The sequence below is a fragment of the Limulus polyphemus genome, unplaced genomic scaffold (genome assembly GCF_000517525.1).
Source record: "Limulus polyphemus unplaced genomic scaffold, Limulus_polyphemus-2.1.2 Scaffold4408, whole genome shotgun sequence".
Lineage (NCBI taxonomy): Eukaryota > Metazoa > Arthropoda > Merostomata > Xiphosura > Limulidae > Limulus > Limulus polyphemus.
The window spans coordinates 64490-78650 of NW_013670018.1; the positions used below are offsets into that span (position 1 = coordinate 64490).

Genomic DNA, 14161 nt, shown 5'->3' on the forward strand with positions numbered 1-14161 from the left:
AGTAGAACCATCAGCTGACAGTAGAATCTTCAGTTGACAGTAGAATCTTCAGTTCACAGTAGAATCTTCAGTTGACAGTAGAATCTTCAGTTGACAGTAAAATTTTAGTTGACAGTTTAATCTTCAGTTTGATAGTAGAATCTTCAGTGTGATAAAATAATCTTCAGTTGACAGTAAAATCTTCAGTTTGACAGTAGAACGATCAGTTGACAGTAGAATGTTCAGTTGACAGTTTAATCTTCAGTTTGACAGTAGAACCATCAGCTGACAATAGAATCTTCAGTTGACAGTTTAAATCTTCAGTTGACAGTAGAATCTTCAGTTGACAGTTTAATCTTCAGTTGACAGTAAAATCTTCAGTTTGACGGTAGAATCTTCAGTTGACAGTTTAATCTTCAGTTTGACAGTAGAACCATCAGCTGACAGTAGAATCTTCAGTTGACAGTTTAATCTTCAGTTTGACAGTAGAACCATCAGCTGACAGTAGAATATTCAGTTGACAGTAGAATCTTCAGTTGACAGTTTAATCTTCAGTTTGACAGTAGAACCATCAGCTGACAGTAGAATCTTCAGTTGACAGTTTAATCTTCAGTTTGACAGTAGAACCATCAGCTGACAGTAGAATCTTCAGTTGACAGTTTAATCTTCAGTTTGACAGTAGAACCATCAGCTGACAGTAGAATCTTCAGTTGACAGTTTAATCTTCAGTTTGACAGTAGACCCTTTAATGAAATTTGTTCTTCGATTAATATCGAACATAGTTTCATGTGAAATAAAGAGCACGTAAATGTTGATATTCATCAGGGATGTTTGGTGTGAACAAATTATATCTACAGCAAGAGTTAAGTTAGTTCCTCGCACTTTACTAACTACACATATTCATTCTTTTAATCGAGCAGGAACCTAAAATATTTCTTATGGGGCAATATAAAATTCAGACACTATTCTTTATATGATTAACTTGTTGGTTTCAACAAAGTGATTGCAGGAATAGTTGAAAACAAGAGTTTTGTGGAATCTAGACCACTACCTTTGCTGTTTCTGTTAATCTATTTTTTCGTTTGATTTGTTACTCCTAATGAGAAAGGTTATATCGACAAATTGGCAACAATAAAATAAGTGGTGTGCTAATTTTTTTTTTTCACTGAGACACTCGTTCAAGAAACGAACTGTGCTAAAATGATTGAAACTTCTCTTAGTGTATAAGTGCCCGGATGACAAATAATTGCAACTCCTAATTACGTCTTCTTTAACGTCAGCCTTGCAAGGTCTTTGTACGATTAAACTAATACTGTCGGCTTATTAAGCTTAAATCGGATGACTTAAAAGTTCTTCTATTCTATTTAATTAAGTCATTTTTTATTATTTTAAACAATTTCATTCGAGATTGAATTACGAAAACTGGTAATGTCAAAAACAGCAAGTAAATATTTTAGTTTTTATCGTCGTATCTAGTGGAAATAGATTTTGTGTATGTAATCTAAAAAATTAACAAAATTCTAGAACTTTTTCTGCTTTAGCTTGTTGTCATTTTCAGGATCATTAACGTCTATGCACACAGCTTGCGAAGATAGTTTCAAGTACAGCTCTCAAGATTAGATTAAACGTATAGCTTAGCTAGTAGAGAAATGCCATTAGAGAGAACCAAACGTAAAACTTAAGTCAAAACGGATTTCGTCTTATGTTTCGTGACAGCTGTAAAAACAAAACTTTTATCATATGTCTTATTATACTGTAAAAACAACAACAACAACAAAACTTGTGTTACAAAAGAATACAACTTTGGTTTTATTGATCACAAGTATAGTGTTTGAATGGCAGCAACACAAGCTCGTGTTAAGAACAACACAACCATTGTGGATTGACAAAACACAACACAAATGTGTTGGCTGAACGTTGATCAAATCGGAATGTGTCATAACAATGTGACTTCACAGCATAATAGTATGAATTGTAAATTGACATATAACGATTTATAAGCATAATGAAGTGATTTCATTTTGGGGAACGTAGTACAAAAGACATATAAATATTCCATCGAAACATATAGCATGTTCTCCAAAATAAAACCTCTTCATTATACTAATATATCGTTATTTGCCAAGTGACTATTATGCTAGCGTAATGTGCTTCCACACACACAAAATCACAATAGTGTATTTAAATAAGCACAATTTCGACATAAAAAACCTCTCTTCATTTATGCCAGAAAAGACAAAACGTTTGTGTGATTATAGTTTATAGATTTCTGTGTTTGGAGATCTCAATCTGTGTTGTTGGGAAATAGCACAATGTAAATTTATAGTGGAACTTTTTTTTTACTGTGAAGTTTCTTACTTATTCGATCCCAAAATGAGCGACGTGAAATATAATGTGTTGGTACGTAACGTGAGTAAACGTTCACGAAACACAAAATTAAGACTCCTGTTCCATTGATACATATATATTGTCTCCTTCTTTCACTCCAAATTTTTCTCACTTTAATCTGTCTTTCCCTTATCTTCGTCTCTTCTTTTACTTACAATTGTCTTTACAATATTTCCATTACATTTCTTTCACTTTAATTGTTTTTACTTTATCTCCATCTGTTTTGTTTATCAATGCTCTCAATGCCTTTACCCTTTCTCAGTTACATTTATCTTTATTTCTGTAACTCTGTCTACACATTTCTCTCACCCAAATCTCTCTGAATGAACTTTTCATTCACTTTGTTTTTCACACGTTTTTTACTAAACGCACATTTTTTGTGCTTTTTTTAAAAATCATAATTTGTTCTCTTTATATATACATCCATATTTTTCGTGAGTTCGACTCTCTGGCTGAAACATTTTCCTTGTTTCGATTCTCTATTTTTGTCTTATCGTTTCCTTCATACTTCTGTTTATTACAAATAATTCGGTCACAACTTGCTGTTTAGGTTATTTTCCTTCCAATCTTTCACACTTTCATTATATATATTCACTGTCATAAAGTTTCTTTTAACCGTCTGTGTGTTCTATTTTTCTGAGTATTCCTTCCTATTATTCAGGATTGCTACTTCTCTTTGCTTTTGTCTCCTTACGACTTGTTTATCGTTTCTTGTGACTCTCAGTGCTGCTCATAACAGCCATTTAATCGATTCCTGATCCTTAAAAAAAACGTTGATTCTGTTTTAAAATTCTGATGTAATGAGATTCTAAATTTGTTTAGAGTATAAGAGTTTAGAGCAAGAACTGTTTGGTATTAGTCTTTTTTTTTATTGATTTATCGATGGCCATGTTTCCTGGGGGAACAGTGTGACGTAATCACGTTGCAACAACTAAGATCCGTGTATCATTTGCGTGGTGTCTCATGAGTGGTTTACGTCGTTTGGTTCTACGTCATGACAGGGGTCACCGAAGCATCAAAAGGAATAAAGCTTATATAAGCCTTTTATGGTTTCGTAGCACGACACTCGTTACGACAAATAAAAAAAAAGGTAAATCCGTTTACCTCCTTTTAAACCAGAGAGGCACTCCAATTGATCATTTAGTAACCTCTCACTAACTCAGAGCTAAAATGAATGTTTTCAGACAACGTGAAAAATAATACGGTGGTACATAACTCCATGAATTGTTCACCTCAAATAAACTTCAAATTTCTATACTATCTATACGTAATACGTCTTATATTCGTCTCTCTGACTTACATTTCTCAAAACCCGTATTTCGTCTTTTTATCACCTCCTTTCTAATTAAACATTTCTCTCACTTACACTTCTCTTTACTTATCCATTTTACTTCCTCGTGTTATCCATATTACCCTTGCCTAACTCCTCAGGTTTTTCATGATTCATACATTGTGTTATCAGTATTCCTTAGAACTCCGATTAATTATCTTTATGCATCACATTAACTTATACTTATGATTAATCATACATTATGCTATCCCTGCCTTCAAATTGGTATTACGTTTCCTTGGTACTCGTATTATCGAGTTTTACAGCATGTACTACCTATACTTCCACTTCAGCTTACCCGGGGTGTACCTAGGGTAAATAACACCTATTAGGAAATATTTGTATATATTAATACATTGGCGCGTCGCCGCAGAAAATAACTGGCGTGCACAGACAACGTGTTTTGCACCTTATATTTGGTTCAAAGTAACTTTCTTACTTTAACAGTGTAATCCCGTCATAAGTGACTTATGTCTGGAGGATAATGTCACAGCCTTTATCGAGGGCACATCAATTTCAAAAACAACTACCTATTTTAACAAAGTTAAGTGTCGTAAAGGGACGAACAGCACAAAAATGTAAGATAACCTAAACACTCTACCACCACACGCGAGACTGCTGTCAAAGATCACAAACAGGTTGTTCTGAAACCACACTCACCCAACAAGAAAGTGGTCGTTAATCTGTTGGCAATTCCCGATTAACTGTGTACAAAATGATGCACAAAAACCTTGTTCTTTCTTACAAAGGAGTATAAACCATTAGTACAACCCAGAAGGGTGAACATGCTCAAGTAGTTAGTGTGCTTGGACTGTAGCTCTAATAGTTCACGGATCACATCCTGTTGCCACAAAAACACACTACGAACTTTGGAACCGTCGGTGCCTTATAAGAGGGGCTGTCAAATTTCATTATTCAGTCAGACAAGAGTAGACCAAGAGTTGGCGATGAGTGCTGTTGACTAGCTGCCTTCTCTTTAGTCTATCAGTTAAAAATTAAAGGCGGCTTTGCACAGTTAGGCCTTTTATAGCTTTGCGTAAAAATTCGAAAAACAAAAATGGTCTCCAGATACGTTGGTGAAAAAACAATAAGCTGTAGAAAACTGTTTAAGAAATACCATACGCTTGAAAGGTGAGAATTTATCGCTACACCGCACAAGACAAATGTAATACAGGACCAGGAATATCTTACCTACAAATTGCGACTAAAACACCAATCCTCAGACTATTCGTTTTGTTTTTATACCGCAAACTTCCCACGATTTAAAGCTCAAATTATTTGTGCTTTTCTACTCGTATTCCCCATAATGTGAATTAGTAGATTAGCGAGAATACTTTTATTGGACACCAAAGTTTGCAAATAAAACATCTGATTTGTATATCTTTGTACTTTGTCGTAGAATGGATAAATGTCACATTCTTAAAACAATAGACAGATTTCGATGTCGTGTAATTTACATGTGTAGTTACTTTAAAACAAAAACAAAAAATCTTATTGGCTTGTCGCTTCCAGATACAAATACATATACTGTTAGTAAAACTGCTCTGCTACAGTGACCTGTAACCTATAATTTACCAACTATCTCGATTATCGTACTATATCAGTTAATTTCTCATGTGGAGACTGTTTGCTTACAAAGATAATATGTCACAGTTTACTGACATTATAAATTAACGTACTCGAGAATATATATAGGCCTATATTACAGTTTTTACTATAAGATATTGATATATATTTTATTAATAAAACAATGTTGAAAAAAAATGATTGAAGCCATTATATTGACCTCTAACAAAGCAAATAATGACTCGCGTGCAAAAAAAGATAATTAAACTAAAGCACTCTTTCCCCTTCTGATAAAATGTCAGAACAACTTGTAATTGAGTTGTATTATTTTTCTTTTCTTTACTCGACAGATTTTGATAACTCAAGTACCAAACTTCAGAGGGCGATATCGTGCGACAGTGTTAGCTCTGATACGTCCGTTGTATTAGAAACAATGGAATCACCTCAGAACAATGGTGAACTGGAAATAGGGTTTGAATACGATAGGTAAAACGTTTTATTCAAAGTCATTGTTCTATATCTAGTTTATTAGTGAAAAATGTATTACAAGTAGATTGTACTTACATATTTTTTCCATAGTTTTAATTCTTTGTGGTATTTGAAGCTGTGTAGTTTTACGTCATTATGAAATTTGTATAAAAACTAAATTGATTATTTGATCTTAACAATGGAATATGATGCTAGAAAGTTATAAAACGAAAAATGAAAATTCATGAATAAGTATAAAAAGTGAGTGTAACAAAATTAACAAAAACAAATGTACTTATCTATTTTCAAGCTCTTATTTTTTCTCTTTTAAATAAAAAAATTTTTCAACTTATAACATTATGTGTCTTCCAGTAACAAAGCGATAAGCTTGAGGAATTATAATATTAAAATCCGGGGTTCGATTCCTCGCAGTGGAAACAGCACTAATAGCCCATTGTGTAGCTTTGTTCTTAACAACAATAGGCCCGGCATGGCCAGTTGGTTAGGGCGGTCGACTCGTAATCTGCAGGTCGCTGGTTCGAATCCCCGTCACACCAAATATGCTCGCTCTTTCAGCCGTGGGGGCGTTATAACGTGACTGTCAATCCCACTATTCGTTGGCGGTGGGTGGTGATGACTAGCTGTCTTCCTTCTAGTCTTACACTGCTAAATTAGGTATGGCTAGCGCTGATAGCCCTCGTGTAGCTTTGCGCGAAATTCAAAACAAACCAAACTTAATAACAAATACGTTCATTTTTATAAGTTCCATTTATTGAAGTCTAAAATATTGTAGGAACCTGGATATGATCAGGTTTACTTAACATCGATTTATCCATTTTTTTACTCAAATAATTTATGTAAATACAACTCATAACTTTGCATATTGTAATTTAAAGAAATTTGTAAGATTAATTAAACTACTGATCATTAAATACTTTTTTTAAATTTGACTTTAATTCATTTGTTCGGAATTGTTCTCTCCTATGTCTCAGCGGTAAGCTTGATGGCGTATAACGCTAGAATTCTAGGTTCGACCCATACAGGGAGCACAGTACATATAGCCCATTGTACAGCAAACAGTATCGGAATTCTTTCGCTTTCCTAATAAGTTGTTCATTTTATTTACTTGCGCTATCTAAGCTACAGTCTTTATTTTTGTTGTATAAACAATCGTCCAATAATATGCATAATACATACTAGTATAATATGTGTTTCAGTGAAACTGAAGATCTTATCGTCATCGTTAACCAAGCACGGGATCTGGTTGGACCAAACCCTAACGTTGCTGTTGATAGCTACGTCAGAGTATTCCTGTTACCTGATAAAACAACAAACATGCAGACACGGGTAAGGCTTATAAAATAACACATAAAACGTAGTGTCCTTATTACATTTAGACTATCTTAGTACACATCTTGTGGTAGTGCCAGGTTTTTGAAATCATAAACTAATTAGCGGCCAATACGGTGGTTATTAAAAATAATCTGTTATATAGATTAAATTAATGTATAAGAGAAAAAATCACAATGTCAATGACTATGATATCGTTTTAATGAAAGTATAAATCGACGCAGACATTAAGTACAAATATGAAGACCATATTTCTAATAATATAAGCAGTTCTAACATATCTACAAGTAAAGAAAAACTTTTCAAAAAAGGAAGTAAATGTAGGGATGGTTAATATCAATTCTTCAAAAACAATGCAAACAAGATAGTAGGGATGGCATTTGCCTCATTCCTACATAATAGCACAGGCAAGAATTAACATATAGCAATATATATATATATATAACTATTCTATTACGTTGTAGACAAGAATAGGATAAATTAAACTCAGTTGTGATTGAATAGTTATATATGTATTACTATATGTTAATTGTTGCCTGTGCTATTATGTAGGGATGATGCAAATGTCATCCCTACTATCTTGTTTTTGAAGAATTGATATTAGCCATCCCTACATTTACTTCCTTTTTTTGAAGAGTTTTTCTTTACTTGTTTCCTTGTTTTTTAAATGCAGTGTTCCAAATGTAATACTTATCGTTCATCTATTATTGGCTGGTCATTCCTGTTTCACCTTGTACTTAAACTTTTTAAAGGAACAACAAATTTCTGTAAGAAAGCTAACTGTAAGGGTAATGATAACATTGTTTACACTAGAATTATGACATTTAAATTACTACTAGTTATTAACAATGCTTATAAAAGCAGATACTCTGTTTAAAACTATGTCACCTCAGTGAAATTGGTTGACACCATTGTTTTGGTTTTTGAGTTGTCACGTAATAAAAAAAGAAGCAGAAGAAAGGAGAACAAGAAATTCAAACTTTTTTTTTTGCTACGATATTTACAGACATTCCCAGAACTTGTGACTCAATCATTACATATAAAAGGAAACATTTTATAGTTTGATTACCTATTGAAGAGATATTTAAAATACCATTTCGATAAATAAATTAAGCCATTCCCTACCTGATATACATACATTTTAAAAATGAACCGATTTAAATTATGTTTTTACTTAATGCTTAGATAATACTTTAAATACTTTAGTAATAATCTGGATTCATTCATGTCTTTAGAAACAAGTTATTTCCCTGGTAGTAGCTACTGAGAATTTTCAAAACTCTCAATACAATATTAACAAAGGAAGATTTCGTGTTTGTTTGTTTTCACAATTACAGGTTCAAAGACGTACGAATGATCCAATTTTCAAAGAAAGGTTTCTGTTCGGTGTCGACAGTCGAGAACTCAGTCAACGATCGGTGCTTTGTTACGTTTATACATCAGACAAATACACAAACACTTTAATAGGAGAAACAGAAATAAAGCTAATAGATATTGACCTCACAAAACCCCACTTACGTTGGATGCCCATCATAGATTCAAATCAAGTAAGTTCTAGATGGGTAACTTAAAACTATTAACTTGTTAAAATGTATATGTATACATTGGTGTTTACGCTAATTCCAAGTTCATTTTATGATCAAAGCAGTGGTGTTGATATATACGAAGTTGATATTGGATTCTACTCAAAAATATATTTGACAGACATTCTTCTCTGGTTTTTCTTATGAACATTCTTCTTTTATTCGTTTTAGTTTCATAGTTTTACCTTGTATGCAAAAGTAGAAATACAAAAATATCAGTTTTCAGTCGTTTCATATGAAACACTTTAAAAGCGACATAGTTTCGGCATAACGTTTCGGACAAACTAATTTCCATTATCGAAAAAACAAAAAATAAATCAAACAATTTATTGTGGAAACAGATTGTGAAAGAATCTGGTTTTGATATAAGCTTTTGAACCACATGAACAATTTTGAAATGAACATAAGTAATACCAGAAAAGAAAGTTTGCATTGGATGTCAATCTTCATCTTCATCGTGTAAGATTAGAGCCTGCTTTTGTAAGTATAATTTGAGAAATCGTGTTACCAATTTTATTAAACTTGTTCCTTAATTCGGTGGTAATTGAAAGTAAAACAGATTAATATGAACTTTTCTTCTAAGTTAAAGTTTGTTAATAAAGTTATGAAATATTTCGGACAGCTATTTCAGCCGAAAATGTTGAAAAAGGTTCAGCTCAATAGTATTGTTTTTACTGTTGTTGTTAGAAAAGTCTGCTTTACAAATCTAAACATGGATTGACCTTCTTAATTAAAGAGTACTCTCCCAACAGAAAGCAGTAATAGCTATATAAACTGTGACTAGATGATATTTGTCATGTTTTAGTACCTTGTACGATCACATAAGTCTAATCATTAATTAATACATTTTTTATCAATTCACTATCTGAATGTTTTAAAGGAGGGTGTACAGCTTTGGTTGACTTCTTTGCCAGGGTCCCCAGTGGCACAGCTGTATGTCTGCGGACTTACAACGCTAGAAACTTGGTTTCGATACTCGTGGTGGACAGAGCACAGATAGCCCATTGTGTAGCTTTGTGCATAATTACAAACAAACAAACTCCTTTGCCAGTTTTACTGAGCCTGTTATCAGTTACGTTTATGTAAAAGTCTTCTTTTTTCTTTCTTCTCCCAGTGTGTCGTTCATATCCTATTATTTTACTAGTATTCCAATTCATCTCTGGCAAGTTGGACTATTGCAGCTATATCAATATTATTGAGTCTCGTATGTTTATTATGCTCATTAATTCTAACTATTCTCGTTGTTTAGTCTCTCTAGTGTGAATCCACATTTACAGAGGGTGGTTTAAATGTGCTTTTTCCCCCTCTCTGTTGTGTCTTTAAGTAATTTGATAGTATTGTGTTATGGCTTCTGTTTAGACTGTACTCTTCCCATTTCCTGTGTTTAGAAGTTAGTATATGGCAATTTTCTTCTTGTCTATTTTTAATGTTTTCTTTCTTTGTGTTTTCTTTATCAGTTGTTCCTGGTATTTATCAATTGTTCCTGATATCTAGCCCCCCACCCCCCCAGGGGCACAGTGGTATGTCTGCGGACTTACAACGCTAGAAACCGGTTTTCGATATCTGTGGTGGCCAGAGCACAAATAACCCATTGTGTAGCTTTGTGCTTAAATTCAAACAAACAAACAAACAAACAAACCTGATATCTATTGTTAAAGAAGGTTGTATGGTTATAGTGATTTTTCCTTCTTCTTTTCTTAGGTATTCCAAATCCTGTTCATTCTGGAAACCAGGCAGTAGGATGGAGTGAATTTTTCACTTAAAACATTTTTTCTGAATCTTGATTTCCCATAGTGAGGAAAGGTTTTCAGATAAGACACATAGTAATCCTGAAACGTTTCATTCATATCGGGGATTATCTTGTTGTGCCCCAAGAAGCTGGAAGTATGTGATAAACATAATTTACATCTTACGGCATTTTTCATGCAGCTCTTCGCTTGTTTCAACAATTATTCATTGAAACAGCCCAGAACTCACCACGAGGAGGTGGCTGTATATCGAGTTCCACCCGTACCCATCCCATCCACCCAATCTTTTGAGCACTTCAGGTCCTGTTTACTGTGAGATACGATATTCGTTTTTTGATTCAAATGAGGGCATCAACTATCGGGATTGCACCCTTGCGCGTAAGTATCCATCCCTTGAGTCTTGTCCACAAACAGCACTTGATGCTTCAGTCACAAGTTTAATACATCTTTCGACAGCTTGGCTATGATATGGAAACTATGCAGTTTTAAGCAATGGCATGTCTTTTATTTCACCACAAGTTCGAATTCATTATTTGAAAGTTTCATTGTTAAAGATGACTCAGTCAAAGTGCAATGTTGCCAATCAATTAATCCTACATAGTCATCTGCATCAAACCTAAGTGGCGGTATTTTAAATTGTCTTAATCCTGATGGCTTTTGTCTTCTTGATCTCCTGATTCTTAGTCCTAGCTTCTACATATGTTTTGGTCATCTGTAATCATGGCTAAGAGAATGTTTTCCGGTGACCAAAAAAAAGGCAATCCTCCGTATAACCGTATACACTATTCTATGTTTGAGTTATTCACTATTTAACGTGAGAAGGACAGTAGTCTTCACAGATGTTTAGCACCATCTGTGCATGCTGGATTGGTTTTGATTGCAAACCATGTTGGAGCATATACTTTCATTACGTATTGAACAAGAGTCTGTAGGTTGATTGACAGTTCTTCAGTTGCCACATATAGACGAAGAAGTATATTTGCAGCTGTTATCCATGGTGCACGAGATAGTCTACTAGGGCTCTTCCTTATCAAATCCACTAAGCACTGGCCACTTGCAATGGTTTGGACCATATCCAACAGGTAGAGCAAATCTGTACTTAAATCTGTGGTATCAACTAATGGTGACTGAACTTCGACTTTTTGTAACATAGCTTTAGGGAGATTTTCAGAACCTTCCACACTTTTGCCAATGGGACCTGAATAGCTCTAACGTCTTTCAGCGTGTCCTTCAAGATGTTGCACAAGATGTCGCAGTACTAGCTCAGTAGCATGAAGTTGACATACTAGCCATTGCAATGGTTTCCTAAAATGTTCTTCTAGTAGTCGGATGACTCCCCACCCTTGGTCTAGTATTTACTGGAGTCCCATCACATCCAATAGCTACTATTTCTTCAGTATTTAAATACCTCGATCCAGGTTCCTCATGTAGTGCTAAATGCTTCTCCGTAACTGTTGTTTTGTAAAAATTTGTCACCATTTTTTTTCTTGCTTCAGAGTTTTGTCTTTTCGGCATTCGAAGAATAGGCTTTAAGGACATACTTCATCTAAATATTTTCTTTGTAATTTAGCTCTATTTTTAAGTCGTCCCCGTCGTACTTTATTCTTTTCTACAACTTTAGAACTATTCTGTTTTGTAATTAGTCCTACATCTTCCATAATTGCACTATCGATTGTAGAAACTGTTCTTTCAGACACTCCTGTCCTGTCGCTTGCTCCTGCAAACGCTGTTAATGGCAGCCTCGTTTGAGATGTTTTTTTCTCGCCTTTTGATGATGAAGGCCTTTGTTCATCACCAGTTTCCACAGCTCTCTGCAAATAGTACTTGGGCAAAACATAGTCATTATCGGTATCAGGTTCAGGGAGAGTTTCATTATCACATGGTTCATCATCATCACATTTTGTCTCGGTTGTATTGTCTGGGTTTTGTCCAGCATCTTTATCACTTTTCACAGAGGGAAGTAATGCTTTGGATTTTATTTTATCCATTTCTTGGAGTTTTTCATGGTAGTAGTGTCGACTGAGCCTATAATCATGTTTATGTCACTTCTTTGATCTAAGAGGAAGGCCTGTCCTCTCTTTGGTACTTTGTGATCCTTAGCACAATCACACAAAGAAAAATCTGAACACTTACAGGAACAAATGTCGAAAACATATTTTGCTGCTTGTTCTTGGAATTCTTTGAGTTTGGCTTTGTAAGTGTCACTTTGCCTGCTTTTCATTGATTTCATAAGTGTTCTGTCTTTATCTTGATAGCTTCTAATCTTTTGCAAAACCCGATCATGACTCACAACAGGCAATGAAGCTTTCACCCATACCTTCTCTAGATCTCGAGCAACTGCCTGTGATATTTCTTTAACAAAGAGTTATTTTGCGTCCTTCTTTGCCTTTATGTTGAGATGAACTAAGAGGTAATACTACATCACATCTTGATAGGTTGGTAACATATGATAATCTAGCTCCTTAGATGTATCAAAAATGGGACACGTTGTTTTGCTCCAAGTTCTCACTTCCTGAGCCATAGTGTCAGAACTATTGTATTGATCCACAAACTTAGTGCCACTGTCACTTTCGCACAAGAAATTTAGTGTTACTTGAAATCAAAATAGCATCTAGTAACATATAACACAACTATAGCATCAAGTAAGAAGTTGAATAAGCAATGTAATGAATTAATTGAAATAATGTACCGAATTAATTTGTATTTATATAGTGAAAAATGATGGGAAAAATGAAACTTGTATTTAGATTGTATTACTTTAAACTTGTATTGTATTTCTCTAAGATGAGAAAATAACCACTCCTGAAGCAGGATTCAAGACCTACCAGTATGTACCTATATAGTTTATATCAACCAAATACAATGGAATAAAGTAGCATTCCATTAGAAAATGTCCCCATATAATTTCTATGGAAAATCTGTATAATAAAATGCTACAGTATTAAAGAATGTTGGGGCACCATAGAATAATTTTCAATTTCAATAATATTTTACACAATTAGTAGAGGCAACATGAGGCAACTTTTCCACACTACTGGAAATTAACTTTCGAAAAAAAAAATTTTTCGACCCACCCTACTGGGCAGTTTATTAGGCTTGTCTTTACACTTTTGGGGTGGTTTGATTTATATTATGTATGCGAATGGGCGTATTTGTGGATGCGGTATTAAGTTTTATTTCATTTTTGTCTTTTTTACTGCTTTTAAGCTGTTCTCCTATGAATATATTTGATAAAACGGACAGAGAATGCCTTTCTTGACAACATTTTATATTCTATTCTCTCTATACCTAATCAGCAACTTGAATCCTTTTGTTAATTCTCCTCTTTAAACAAAATCAACACTGACGTTATCTATATAATTGAGTATTTTACAAATAATACAAATATCCTACGTAGTTAATAGTTGTAATGTAATTAAAACTTTGTTTTTTTTCTGCCTAGAAACCAACAGATCTCGGTGACGTCATGTTCTCGTTGAGTTACTTGCCGACAGCAGAAAGACTGACGGTGGTAATGGTCAAGGCAAGAAATATAAAGTTTCCAGCTGGTCAGGAAACTGGATGTAAGTTATTAAAAATGAAACATTGAAAGAAATAAAGAACTGTATCTTAGTTGTTGCATGGTTTCAAATTAATAGTGTAAAACGTCATGTTTGTTCTGTCAATGAAACTGTTAAATATAGAAGAGAAGATGACATTTTTATTTATTTAGGAACAGAAAAGGGTGTCATTCCTTTTAAAGTCGTTAT

The 14161-nt window shown here is 34.0% G+C and overlaps 1 protein-coding gene across 2 annotated transcripts in view; it reads left to right on the top strand.

Annotated features, from left to right (window-relative positions):
* Positions 1–14161, top strand: part of LOC106471098 (synaptotagmin-12-like) — a 51982-nt gene that overhangs the window by 34814 nt on the left and 3007 nt on the right. For both annotated transcript variants that reach the window (XM_013931686.2, XM_022399713.1), the window contains 4 exons: positions 5614–5749; positions 6949–7078; positions 8419–8628; positions 13855–13975. In XM_013931686.2, the coding sequence (XP_013787140.1) occupies positions 5614–5749; positions 6949–7078; positions 8419–8628; positions 13855–13975 (597 nt within the window). The remainder of the gene's footprint in view (positions 1–5613; positions 5750–6948; positions 7079–8418; positions 8629–13854; positions 13976–14161) is intronic.